Source organism: Benincasa hispida, chromosome 9 (assembly GCF_027475165.1).
Source record: "Benincasa hispida cultivar pf3 chromosome 9, pf3_genome.v1.1, whole genome shotgun sequence".
Classification (NCBI taxonomy): domain Eukaryota; kingdom Viridiplantae; phylum Streptophyta; class Magnoliopsida; order Cucurbitales; family Cucurbitaceae; genus Benincasa; species Benincasa hispida.
This window is the reverse complement of record NC_143486.1, coordinates 83,751,872-83,765,723: the sequence shown is the minus strand read 5'-3', so window position 1 is coordinate 83,765,723 and position 13,852 is coordinate 83,751,872. Positions and strand designations below refer to the sequence as shown.

The following is a 13,852-nucleotide window of genomic DNA, read 5'->3' as shown; positions in this document are numbered from 1 at the left end:
TAGAACCTTTTAACCCTCCTAATTAATCGAACCTAAAACGTAGTTTTACCATGTAAAATTTTTGTTGGTACCTAACACCAGAAAAATTTATAAACTATATCTAATAAATTTACGTAACTATTAAATGCTACTTTTATGGTCACGTATCTAACCACTGGCATATACGATATTTTATCCTTGAAGCAAGAGAATTGGGGAAAAGGAAAAGAAAAAAAAAAAAAAAGGAAAAAAAAAAGGATATTCTAAAAGCGAGGGTCTGTATCATAGGCGAAAAGTACGTGCGGAGACTATCTAGCGTTAGCAAGAAGGGGAAACTGAAGTTTGTTTGGAAATTAAAAAAAAAAAAAGTAAAAAAGAAAAAAAAGAAAAAAAAGAAAAAAAGGAGAGCGTGTCGACATAGATGTTGCCACCATGGGCTCATTCCGCTGCGCCCTTCGTTATATCCCGTTATCTCTCTCACCCTTCTTCGCGCCTCGCCTCCAACCTCTTCCTCTTCGTCTTCGTCTTCTCCAAGTTTTATCTCTCTCTGCATTTCCCTCTCTTCACCATTCTTCATCCTTCTTCAACCTCTCTCTCCGCAGGATGGGATCTCTCTCTGCCATGTTAGATCCCTTGCTCTACCCTACTGCTCGCAGGGACGACTCTGTTGTCGAGGATTATCATGGTGTTCAGATCGCCGACCCTTACCGATGGTAACCTCTCTTCAATTTCCTCTTCATTTTCTATTTGCTTTCAATCGCTGTTTTCTTCTTCATGTTTCTACTCTGCTCTTCCGTGGAGTCTTTTCGCTGTTTTGCCACTGTACTTGATTTTTTTTTTCTTTTACCATACTTCTCGCGTTCTTAGAAGTCTTATTGCATTGAGACTTGCTTCTTCGCAGGCTCGAAGATCCTGACGCTGACGAAGTGAAGGAGTTCGTGCAGAAGCAGGTGAAATTGACGGAATCGGTGCTTCAGAAGTGTGATACTAGAGAAAAGCTTCGCGCGAAGATCACTGAACTCTTTGATCATCCGCGATATGAACCACCGTTTAAGCGAGGGAATAAGTACTTCTACTTTCACAATACCGGCCTTCAAGCGCAGAGCGTTCTTTATGTTCAGGTGCGTGGACTTTTAATTCAGATTCATCTTCTTGCCGTCCGTTCTTTAGCTAGCTAATGCATGCATTGTGTGTTTTCTTTTTCTTTTCCTTCCTATACTACATTTCAGGATAGTTTGGATGGAGAGCCTGAGGTTTTGCTGGATCCTAATGCGCTAAGCGAAGACGGAACAGTCTCGTTGAGTAATCTTTCCGTCAGCAAGGATGCAAAATGCTTGGCTTATGGCCTTAGTTCAAGCGGTAGTGATTGGGTGACAATTAAGGTCATGCGAATCGATGATAAGAAAACTGAACCGGATACATTATCGTGGGTGCGTAATTGAAGTTTGTTCTTATTTTTTTTCCATTGCGTGCTGGAACAGCAGAATGAAGAGAGTAATGTGGTCCATATGTCATCTCTAATATTTCAGGTAAAGTTTTCAAGTATTAGTTGGACAGTTGACGGCAAAGGTTTTTTCTACAGCCGCTATCCTGCTCCCAAGTGAGTAACATGTAAAGTGCTACTTAGGTTTCTGGCAGGATTGTCCAATCATCGATCTTATGTTTAATTGAATTTATTGCACAACGATTCTTGTCAAGAGTTATGATACATGGATTAGTAATTAGTAAGACTGCCGATTTAGATAGAATGGAGACGCAATTTCTTTTGATGAACTAGTTCAGCAGCTAGGTAGTTTAGTCTGTAGAATCGGTTCAAACTTTTTTTTTCTTTGTATTTTTATTAATGATAATGATTATATGTTTTGGTTTTGTTGTTGGTACTGTAGAGAAGTAGGAACTTTAGATGCTGGTACTGAGACGAATGCAAATCTTTATCACGAATTATACTACCATTTCTTGGGAAGTGATCAATCTGATGATGTATTATGTTGGAGAGATCAAGACCATCCCAAATACCTCTTTTCGGCCTCTGTTACTGATGATGGGAAGGTAATAATCCCTTGTTTCATGCCTTCTGCGTTGCTGCTTATATTATGGCCTTGCTGTTCATGTCAAGCTCTCCCCATTCATACTTGGCCTTTATGTAAAAAAAAAATAAGTGTTTCTCTGATTGGTCCCCTGACTATTGATTGAACAATTTAAGTTGGCTCCTGTTATAGATTTTAACATTAAAATATTGAGATGATATTACTTTAGCCTAATCTTGTAAGTTGTATACACTATAAGCGGTCACTCTGTTAGTATGCCTCTGTTTTATTTAATTTTTTCTCAAAGAAACATCTCTCTTTTATCCTTACAGATTTACAGTTTAAAAGAAAAATGTGAAGGTTTAAACACAACTCTTTTGCCATTTAGCCATAGTTGGTATGGCATGTGGTTCGATGATATATTAAGGTTCAAGGAACTTACAATTGTTTTGTTATTGCTATGCTAGATTTATCCTATAGAACATTGTTTTAAACTCTAGAGTAGACATATATGCCATTACCACGTGAGCATAAGTTTATCATTGCTTCAGTTCAAATCTCCCCTCATGTGGTCTTTAGCTCGCAAGCTTGTGTACAATATAAATATTTCCTCACATGTTTCCTTTTTGATTGATTGTTAATTGTTATCCATTTGCATTTACATCTTTACTAATACCATTTAATTTCCAGTATGTCCTTATGGAAATTGAGGAGGGTTGTGATCCAGTCAACAAATTTTACTATTGTAACATATCAGCACTTCCTAATGGACTTGAAGGCTTCAAGGGGAAAAATGACCTGCTTCCTTTTACAAAACTTATTGACAACTTTGATGCTCAGTATCATGCCATTGCAAACGATGATACATTGTTTACCTTTATAACGAATAAAAATGCTCCAAAATATAAGCTTGTAAGGGTTGATCTGAATGATCCTACAGTATGGACAGAATTACTTCCAGAATCTGAAAAGGATGTGCTAGAATCTGCATGTGCTGTTAATGGCGACCAAATGATAGTGAGCTACTTGAGTGATGTTAAATATGTTCTGCAGATAAGGGACTTGAAGTCAGGTTCCTTGTTGCATCAGCTACCCATCGATATTGGCTCAGTTTATGGAATTTCTGCTAGGCGTGAAGATAGTCTAATTTTCATAGGGTTTACTAGCTTTCTTACACCTGGAATTATTTATCAGTGTAATTTAGAGACTGGGACTCCAGATATGAAGATATTCCGTGAAATTGTTGTTCCTGGGTTTGAGCGTTCAGAATTCAATGTTGACCAGGTAAGAGTACTTTATAAGTTGAAAATGAAAATGTAGCTAATTGTGTCATGTTTACCTTAGTTGTTTGGCCTTTTGTTTCTTTGATCAATTTAGTTCATTCATTACATTATTTCATGTAGATCCCCAGAAATTCATATTTTCCTATTCATCTTTTCTTCTTGGACTCTAGGATCTTTTATGGTTCTTCTTATGTCTAGGTTTTTGTACGTAGCAAGGATGGCACAAATATACCAATGTTCATTGTGGCTCGAAAGAATATTGTGTTGGATGGATCACACCCTTGCTTGCTATATGGGTATGGTGGATTTAACATTAACCTAACACCATATTTCAGTGTGAGTCGTACAGTACTTGCAAGGCATTTAGGTGCTGTTTTCTGCATAGCTAACATTCGTGGTGGTGGAGAATATGGGGAGGAATGGCACAAAGCAGGTTCTCTTGCAAAGAAGCAGAATTGCTTTGATGACTTCATTTCTTCTGCTGAATATCTTATTTCTGCTGGGTATACCCAGCCCAGTAAATTGTGCATTGAGGGTGGAAGCAATGGAGGGCTTCTCGTTGGAGCTTGTATTAATCAGGTGTGAAACTATTTCCAAGTCATATTTTACACACACACACATACACATATCTAATATCGAATCTAGTCTTCAACGAGGTGCTGAATATCTCTCTGTGGCAGAGACCCGATCTTTTTGGTTGTGCATTGGCTCATGTTGGTGTAATGGATATGTTGCGATTCCACAAGTTTACAATAGGTTTGTTTACACCATACAGCAACATTGATTTTCATTCATGAGTTGTGTGTTTAACCAAGTTATTGTCTTTAGGTCATGCTTGGACTTCTGATTATGGTTGTTCGGACAATGAGGAAGAGTTCAAATGGCTAATCAAGTGAGTGAAATTTTATTTTCTGCATAATGCACATACATATCATTAGTTGCTACTTGTTATTGTAGTTGAATGTCTTTAAGCTAAGAAACACTTGTTGAGTACTTGATTCGTGACAGAATCATCGATGTCTTCATTTACTTGCTTATTTGTTGTATCCTAATATGGCTTGATTATGTTTCTGTTTTCTAACCTATAAATAAAAGCATCACAAAAAGGAAGATTGCACCCACAAGTAGTAAAGTTCAATGCTTTGAGCTTGGTGGGGGAAAGATTTGAGTCTACTTTAGCTCTTATATAAGCATACCTCTTTCTTGTTTGTCATTTTATTTCTATTTTGTTATAATCCCCTTTTGTTTCTAGGTATTCCCCGCTCCACAATGTCAAGAGGCCTTGGGAGCAGCATCCTGATCGACTTTTGCAGTACCCATCAACCATGCTACTAACCGCTGATCACGATGATCGTGTTGTGCCATTGCATTCATTGAAGTTATTGGCGGTCAGTCTTTTTCTAACTAACTTTGTTTACTTCACATTCACATTCATATCTACAATTTTTTCCTGGATCATCATTGCATCAGAAACCAACTTTCATGCATCGAATTTGAAATTTTGAATGCTTTCTGTCTCCTTTTTACATTATTTTTGTTTGAATTGGCCATCATATAATGAATTAGGATTAAACTTCACATTTCATGTATAAATTTTAGTATTCAGTTTTGTTCAAATTTAGTCTTTCATTTCATTTCCTTCTTATTATCGGTATATTTTCAGACAATGCAATATATTCTATGCACGAGTTTGGAGAAAAGCCCTCAAACCAACCCTATAATTGGTCGCATTGAATGCAAGGCGGGCCATGGAGCCGGCCGTCCTACCCAGAAAATGGTAAAAATCTTAAATCATTTCTTTTTCCTTTTTGAGTAAAGATTGACTTGCATACATTTTGAAATATCTGGTCTCATTTTCGTTAAATTTACAGATTGATGAAGCATCAGATCGTTACGCGTTCATGGCGAAGATGTTGGCAGCAGCGTGGATTGATTAGATTATTAGTATTAGATACAACAATCAGATAATTTTATCAAACCATCTTAGATCTGTCTAAGCTTTCCTATGATTTATTTGTAACTCTAGCGTAATAAGCTCTACTTAGTTACCGTTTTATAATTTTACTTTATTTGAGCGGGCCATGTTAGTGGTTTTCCGCCAAGTCCTAAAAAGAAACAAAAAGAATTTCCAACACACTTTCTGTGTTTAGTCTTAAGAAACTAGGGAGAATTATCGCTGGATAAATCAGCTATGTAGCCAAATATGCGTCAACTACATAAACCGTCCCATCTTGGAGCCAAACTATATTTTAGAAGAAAACTAATATATATTCGAAGTTAAGGATTACGTTTTATGAGAAAATACTTTATTAATTTAAAATTTAGTTAAATATATTATCTCAAATGTAAATAAAGATTATTTGTTATTTTAGCAACCACTTTTATGGACCACAAAATAATTAAAAAGAAGACGGTGAACTCTACAAAAGAAAAGAAACCATAAAACTAGTCTTTAAAAAACAAAAGATATACAAACTAACCTCAATGACAATACATTGCCATTGAAAACAAAATGTATAACCTTCTCCCCTCTATAACTTAAATTCAGTAGGACCTCCAACAATGATGTTCAACGAAAATGGAAAAAAAAAAAAAGTTTAGGTTCTTAAAAAGAAATCAAAATTTTAAATTACCAAATTGATGGACGGGGAAGAAGGCATGTGAGCATGTGAGCATTTGAGCACCAAAATTGGAGTGATGAAACGAATACAATCTGGAAATCATCCTCCTACTAAATGAATCTGTTTATTCAGCAAAATGGTAGTCCATCTTTATATCCGTAACGTCAAGTTGCAGAATCTCTGCTCTGCAACTAAGAATGGATCCTATACTGTAATAGAAAGCAAATCCGAAATAGATGTCAAGACAAATTAGGACTCAATACGGTGGTTGTCAAGAGTAAGTTCCAATATGACGTTCGGCGAATAAGTGTTTCTCGTACCTGGGATGTGTGCGACCAAGATCCCCATGGACAAATTCTTTAATGTATGTTCCAGCCTATGTTACACACAAAAGTTAGTTTTCACTATTTTAAAAGTTTGTTATACATCTGATTCAACGCATAATTATCTATACCTGAGTACACAAATGAAGGAGATAATACTGAGAACTTTCGGCAACCTTCTCAATCTTCATCCTAAAATGAAGTAAGAGAACTTCGTTAGTGACCCTCACTGGAAAGCATGAGTGGATTATAGCATTACTGTAAAATTGGAAAAGGGCTCTAACCAGTGGATGATCTTTTCACGTTCTAATGGACTACGGCGATGAAGCACTCTTATTGGAGTTCTCTGCAAAATTTTCTGCACAAGAAGATAATTTCATAAGCATAGTTCGGTATGAAAAGACCTATATGGTTCCCAGATAGCTCACTGAAGATACTTGTGAAAATCTCAAACAAGGATCCAGGTTTATATATAACGCATTAATAATGAGCTACAAAATAAGAGCATCAAGCTTGCCGAACTCCTCACCAAATCTTTGAGTGATGATATTGATAATAAATCGTCATCCTCAAGTGGGCGAGAGGTCCACACAAGTGCAGCATATTGCTTCTGCATGATTTAGAGAGTCACAAATACAGAAAGCAAACCTTTTATTCCACCGTCCATAAGCATAAGCCTCGTTCCATTTAATTGAAAAAGACACTGAAATTGTAATAAACAAAATCATAGAGAAAACCTGCTTCTCTGCTTCTCCTTCTTGAACAAGGGCCCAACCCTCGCTGCCTACAACTTTCAGATTTCTTACACCAACCTGAAATAATAATTTGATTGGCATAAAGTTTGTAGTTATTTTAATCAAGGGAAGAAGAACACAACATGAACAGTGTGTTACCAATTTATTTTCTGAGCTATTTATCTTCGACTGTATTTCATTTATAATCATCTCAGATGGGAGAAGACGTGCATTCTGTATCTCAACCAAGAATGGTCTACCTGAACCCAACATTCGAACCTGACAAGAAAATTAAATCTTAATTGAAAAGTACTGAGCATCCCCTTTGTCACTTAAGTGAAATAAGATTTTCAGTACATCGAGATCCTCTCTACCAGCAGCATGGAACTTGTAATTATCACCTCGACAGAGGGGAAGAATATTGTTGCCAATAATTTCCTGCAGATACCCATGATACTGTCAACTTTTTCTAGCCCAATGAGCAGTTGAATAATGGAACAGTCAGCCACCAAGAAAATAATCACTACCTCGACAGATGCTTCTCCCATTCTCTCTTCACCAATTACCCACCGTGTTTGACTCACATTTCTTGAATACTACAATAAAAGTAAATAATCCAGGGGGTTATGAGTCAGAGTACTCAACCAAGTCTTCCTGGAGGAAAAAGTGAAAAGTGGGAAGTGTCTTACCTTGATGTATCTGCCAACCAAGTATATTGAAGTTCTATAACAAATTAGAGCCAAATGGCATGGTTCTTTGATCTATGTAGAATTGATATGGGACGAGAGACAGAGAGCAACACTATTAGTAACCAATAAAAAATGTAACAAAGATCTGAATGCGAAGGATCAAATGACTACGAACAACTTAGAGTTGATCTTTTGAGTCCCTTAAACCGAGAATAGAAAATGATAAAAAGAAAAAGATACACCATCCTTTTCTTCATCACGAGCCAGTAGTTTATTGACTTTAAATCCTTTAACCAAATCATGCCGTATACTTTCCGTGATTTTTTTCCCAATATACACTTCCAATGATATAAAATGGCAAAGGTCATGATTTTTTTAATATCTTGAAGGACATACAGACCAAAGCTCAGTCAGTGACATCATCTTTTTAATCCTTTAAATATTATAAAACAAACTTACCGTTTCTTGAGGAAATTCAACTTCTTGTGAAGGATTGAAACAGTCATCAGCGACAGAATTGGCATCACAGTTTGAAATATCTGAGGGTTCATCGTTGCCAGCTGCAATAGAATCATCAATAGTTTCTGAGCTACAATCACTGGCCTCAACAGCCATCTAAGGAAACTTTTTAATTTTTGGAAACTACTTGTCAAAGGTAACTGATTTAAAATTAATACGTGTAAACAATACAAATCAATTCCCTACTCTGAGTTCCTAAAGGTAAAGCCGTAAAGGAACTGATTGCAACAACCCTATAGGGTTTAGGAAGTAGAAATAACAAGACTTCAAAGAGAAAAGAAGAGAACATATGAAATCGAATTGGACTCCCCTGTACAACTTTGTGCAAACATAAGACATTTTTAACTATAATAGTTACTTTGGAGAAAAATGTCCAACACCAAATGACTAATGAAAGAAAGCAAAAGTACTAACTTCTTCCACAAGTTAAGGAAAGGCTTTCTTTCAAACCTCGTGCTTCCTCTGAGGAGTTAGTCTGGTTAATGACACTAACATTGAAACTGAAGCTGTCAAGTTTTGGAAGTTGTTTTTCTCATTTTTTTTTTCACTGCAATAGTTGCTTTAGCAAAATAAAAAATAAAAAAAGGCTTGAAAGGCCCGTTGTTGAACTCCAAAGAGAAATTTCTTATATTCTTTACTCCTGATCTTTCTTGGGATCCAATTTCTTTCTATCACAAACAGAATTTGGCCTGAAAGGCTCATCAAAGAAGTTTTTTACGGAGCTAAAAAAATTTAGGTTCCAATAAATCACAAGATCCTGATGATTGGAGAGCAAAGTTCTTCACAAATGAGTTCACATACTCAGAAATTACGATGAAAATATGGGCATGCTTCAAGTGACCCTTTCTTTGATCACAATATTGTTTCAAAGGACCTTTTCTATATGTCTGAGTGTGATTTAAGTAAATGGACTACGACTACTACTATGTTTCTCAAATCTCTTGCACTTTCTAATTAAGTTATATAGTATCGCAATAGGTTTTGATATGAATTTAAAGTTCACGTACTTCCAAACATATAGATAATTTGAACTTGGCATCCAATAAAGTTGATGAGAATGAAAAAAATTATGGCAGTAATAGATAACTTCTCCTTACTCAATCTATACAGAAGAGTACTGATAATTTGATAACGAAAGATCAATTAACTTACTGATTTTTCTCATCTTGCAGCCATTCTGGTTTCTTTTGATGGAATTACCATTGCTTTTTGAAGCTTTAGGATGACTATAAGTTAAGCGGATGCGCAAGCCACTTGAACTAGATTTGCAATCCTGCATAACTTCATGGAAAAATATTAATGAATGAACTTTTCCCTTCAAATACCCAAATAATAATATCCTCTTTATGATGGAAGGCTCGCTGGCATCACTTCCTATAAGATAAACACTTGTCTTCAGTAAACAATGGAGAGATGCAGCTGCACTCACCAGTAAAGTTTCAAGAGGCTTTGTTATACAGATTTTTAAGGCATCCTTCGCTGAAAGACATATAGGAGGAGGCTTGCCCTGAAACCATTGTTCAGACCCATATTTTCTTTTCAAATACAGCCTGCAATGCAGGAATTAAAATAATAACTGCAAAATGAATTGACACATTAAAATGGACTATTGAACATCCAACATCAGCAACACTTGCCAGCACCAACGAGAGAGGTTTTAAGAGGATCAACTTCTTCAGTCATGTCTCATATGAAATCACCCAATAACAATAACTTTCGAAAGGTTATGTGTTTTAGAACTTATACGATACCCATTTATTTCTGCTAATCTTATACTTGTACTTTCTGTTTTTAAAAAGGCTTCCAAGAGATCGGCCACATTTAAGACCTAAAAAAAATATGTATCCAATGTTTTGTTTCTAAAATCACTTGCTAGATAATTCTCTAATCATGAACATGTTTTTCACTCTCTAGACAATTTTTTTCATTAACCTTTGCTCTTACTTTCTCTCAGTAATTTGTTTCTGCAATCTCTTCCCACACGTCTCTGGTTAATCTCTTTGTACGCACTTTCTCTCATCCCACTCTCCTAATGTATTAATATTAGCACAAAGCTTCATGAAAAGTTAACTAGAGTTTCTGTTTAGAATACAAAAACCATAAACAAAAATGAATACCAACGAAATTTATATTATTATTTAAAACACACACACACACACAAAAATATGTAACCAAGAGATTCCTACCATACACGCTTCTCATTCTCCAGAATGATCGAAGGAACTGACACCTCAAGAGAAAAGCTATCAATCTGATGGCCCTCTTTCTTTACCATCTCGGAAATCGAGACAGCTAAATCATCAGCTCCTTTAAATTTTATGTAGTTGCCTTTGTCATCAATGTAACTGAACTGTAAAACACCTAAACATAGTGAGCAAGTGCTTCTATCATTGTCAGCGTCAATTGCCTCCTTATCAGAACCTAAGATTGGTACTGACAGTGAAAAGGAATAATTGTGCCTTTCAATGCCAGATAGACGAATGATGCAGGGGATGCATACCTGCAAGGAAGGTAATGATCAAACATCATCTGGCTATCCCGAACAGTACCATTGATGCAATTCCAATACATGCCAATATTATTGCTTGAAACAATATAAACATGCCAATATAAAAGCAAAAACACCGCCAAATGCATCCTAGAAAATAATAGATGCTGATCAGCTGCAGGCCATTATTAGGCACCAACAAAATAAAATAAAGTTATTAAAAAGGAAAAAAAGAAAAAGAATGCTGCTGCCGATCTACTTCTTTTTTCCTCATCATCTTCATCTTACTTCTTCTTCTTCTTCTTCTTCTTCTTCTTCTTCTTCTTATTATTATTATTATTAGAACTTGTAAAACTGCATATAGGTAAATGGGAAGCGAAAGTATATATAAAACCGGAGCCTTAAAAAGCTAGAAAATCAACTTGCACGCATTTACTGTATAAATAGAAAAAACAGAACACAGAAATCTGAAATTTGGAAACATAAAAGACGACTAATCTTGTTAAAGATGCCACAATAATAAATAGCCCTAACTCGGTGAGGTAAAAAATCAAGAACAACGATCGAATAAAAGAGCACATTCAACACAAAGGCAATTTCCTCCAACTACAGGCTATCAAGATATAAGGTAAAGGTAATGATCGTCATATTAATCGCCTTCCTATCGTCAGTTATTCCGCTATAAAATCCTAGGTTCAAGTGAGGAAAAAATTGAGGTTGGCGATCGAATGAAATAGCACATTCAGGAATTTCCTCCAAATTACAATCTGTCAATTTATGAAGCGAAAGTTAAATCGATCGCATTTCCTAATTAACTATGAAATTTTTAGGTTGCGATGAAAAATTAAGAATAGCGACTGAATATAGAAGCACATTGAAAGTTCAAACGCAACCAGAAACTTCCTCCAAACTGCAAGTTATCAAGTTATGAAGTGATCGTTTCGTCGATAACATTCCTAACGACGGTTATTCTTAGCTCTGGAGATTTTAGGTTGAAGAGAATGAAAAATCAAGGATATCGACAAAATAAACAAGCACATTCAAACACGACTAGAATTAGCTCGAAACTGCAAACTAAGATGATATGAAGTGAGAGTAATTGATCGCATTCGTAACGACGGCAATCTAGAGTACGAAATCGAAGGTTCAGAGACAAGAAAACGTACACCAATCGACAACAGGTCTATCGTGGCGTGAGAAGGCATCTGCGGGAGGGCATGGTTAAGCAGTTGCGGTTCATCATTGGGAGAAATGGCTTCTTGAGTGGCGGAAGTAAGTGGTGTGGCCTCAGGATCAGCTTGAACTACGTCCTGTTCGTTGGCCATAGAAGAACTCCAGAAAGCAACTCTGTGCAGAGAGAGAGAGAGAGAGAGAGAGAATCGTCCGCCGAAGTTTTAGTTTAGTAAGCTTTCAGTTCATTAGCGGCAAGGGAAGGGAAGGGAAGTTTATATGTAGTTTTTACTTTGCACGTTCGGTACGCAGTAGCCAGTACGCTTCATTCTCGATCGTTAGATCACTTCCATCTCGTACTCGGCTACTCCGTGACATCGAGAGAAGAGAGTTGAAGAATGACTATTTAAGGATTTTTGGGATGAATTTTCCCTAGTATTTTTTGCTGTTATATTGGGTATAATCACCCCTCATTTTATATACAGTGGAGTGGCCCTCTGTTGTGGGCACAAAATAATACAAGAGAAAATAATAGAATTGGTACAGATGACATACGCCCTTTGAAAGAGTTGAAATACAACCAATTTATAAGATATTTGGTGATTCATCTTTTTGGACATTCTTCCTCTTTTCCTTCATGGCGTGGTTTTCTTTGTTTTTTCGTTTTTACGCAAGCACAAGGATCATCTAAGCATTCAAATTAACTAATTTTAGAATAATAGAAAGCATGTTTTTTAGAAACAAGTGAGTTTCAAAGCTCCCTGCTATCTTCTCCAAATCTTGTTGTAGATCACCTCAAGATCTTCCCTATTATTCTTTTGGTGCTCTACGTTGAGTTGTGGGACTCAAAACAAACTTGAATCAAGGGTAGAAAGAAATGTTCACTACAGAAAACTAGTTGAAGAACTCTTTCTTCAAACCCAATTTTCTCTCAAAATCTTTATTGATTGCATGCCCGATTTTCACTCCAATCTCTTCATTATATTGCAGATCAACAGAAGAGTTGCATGAGTTGCAACTCATGCTTGGAGAAGACAAGGCCAAGATATTGCTTCATGTGTGAACTACTTAGGTGATGGATAATGGAAAAATTCTTTTTTCCATTTTGTGTGTTTTTTGTATTTACTTTTCCAATTTTATCTAAAATCAAAATTTATTTTATAAAATCTATTTTGATTTTTAAAAAATGAAAAAATTAATTAATTTCATAAATTAATTATTAAATAAAACTTAATCAATTTAATATCAAATATTAAATTAATTTTAACACATATCAATCTTTATATATTTAATCATATTTAAATATATAAATTCTCATATTCCGTTTAATTCTAAAATTAAACATATAATTATATCTATATAATTACTAATTCCCTTAATTCTAATTTGAACGATTCAAATTAACTTATCACGTTATTCTAGAGCTAGTCCGTTACGAGCTAGTAGGAGACCTCGTGGACCTACAGATCATGGGCTCCAACGATCTGAGATTAATTAGCTAAACTCATTAGACCAAATTAATCCTCATTCGTTAACTAATGAGTCACTCCACTAAAACCGATAGTTGCACTCCCCTCACTATAGATATATTATATCCACATTATTTAACCATAATTAGCAAGTCGACCCTTTACATGTGGTTCGTAATAACGGCTAGGTCAAATATCTATTTTACCCTCGAGATTACGTCTTATTCCTCAAGTCCCTACTGATCCTCTAATGAACAACTGGTTTGTGATCCAATCACTAAACCGAACTCTCTCAACCCAGTGAGAGGGTATGGCCCCTTGTTCAAGACCTGGATTCAGTACTTGAGAGAACAACCTTTCTCCTATCCCTAAATCGAGTAGGCGTGAACTCCATCTTGCACCCTATGTCCCCAGCTATCTATTCGGTCTTACCCTTGAAGTGAGAGTCTTATTGAGCCGGCGCTGTTGAGCCAACCTTCAACTATGCAAATCTAAGGGCAATCCCGAATAAATAGGAGTTCATAGTTGGCTGAGGATTAAGATCGAGTTA

General features: G+C 36.0%; 2 protein-coding genes across 2 annotated transcripts; one reads left to right on the top strand and one right to left on the bottom strand.

The window, feature by feature from the left end:
- The first annotated feature begins 291 nt into the window (after positions 1-291).
- Positions 292-5,423, top strand: LOC120085495 (Prolyl oligopeptidase family protein). The gene is made up of 12 exons (XM_039041498.2): positions 292-692; positions 881-1,100; positions 1,209-1,409; positions 1,509-1,579; positions 1,866-2,028; positions 2,697-3,290; positions 3,488-3,868; positions 3,970-4,045; positions 4,118-4,181; positions 4,542-4,677; positions 4,953-5,066; positions 5,161-5,423. The coding sequence occupies exons 1-12, from the start codon at positions 412-414 to the stop codon at positions 5,224-5,226; spliced, it is 2,367 nt and encodes a 788-aa protein (XP_038897426.1). The 5' UTR covers positions 292-411; the 3' UTR covers positions 5,227-5,423.
- A 294-nt stretch (positions 5,424-5,717) lies between these two features.
- Positions 5,718-12,276, bottom strand: LOC120085496 (Pseudouridine synthase family protein). The gene is made up of 15 exons (XM_039041499.2): positions 11,830-12,276; positions 10,362-10,675; positions 9,605-9,725; positions 9,328-9,448; positions 8,116-8,216; positions 7,657-7,728; positions 7,495-7,563; positions 7,325-7,405; positions 7,127-7,246; positions 6,971-7,045; positions 6,763-6,843; positions 6,518-6,591; positions 6,365-6,425; positions 6,231-6,286; positions 5,718-6,119 (listed from the first exon to the last, which is right to left on the bottom strand). The coding sequence occupies exons 1-15, from the start codon at positions 11,986-11,988 to the stop codon at positions 6,035-6,037; spliced, it is 1,590 nt and encodes a 529-aa protein (XP_038897427.1). The 5' UTR covers positions 11,989-12,276; the 3' UTR covers positions 5,718-6,034.
- Between the last annotated feature and the right edge of the window lie 1,576 nt (positions 12,277-13,852).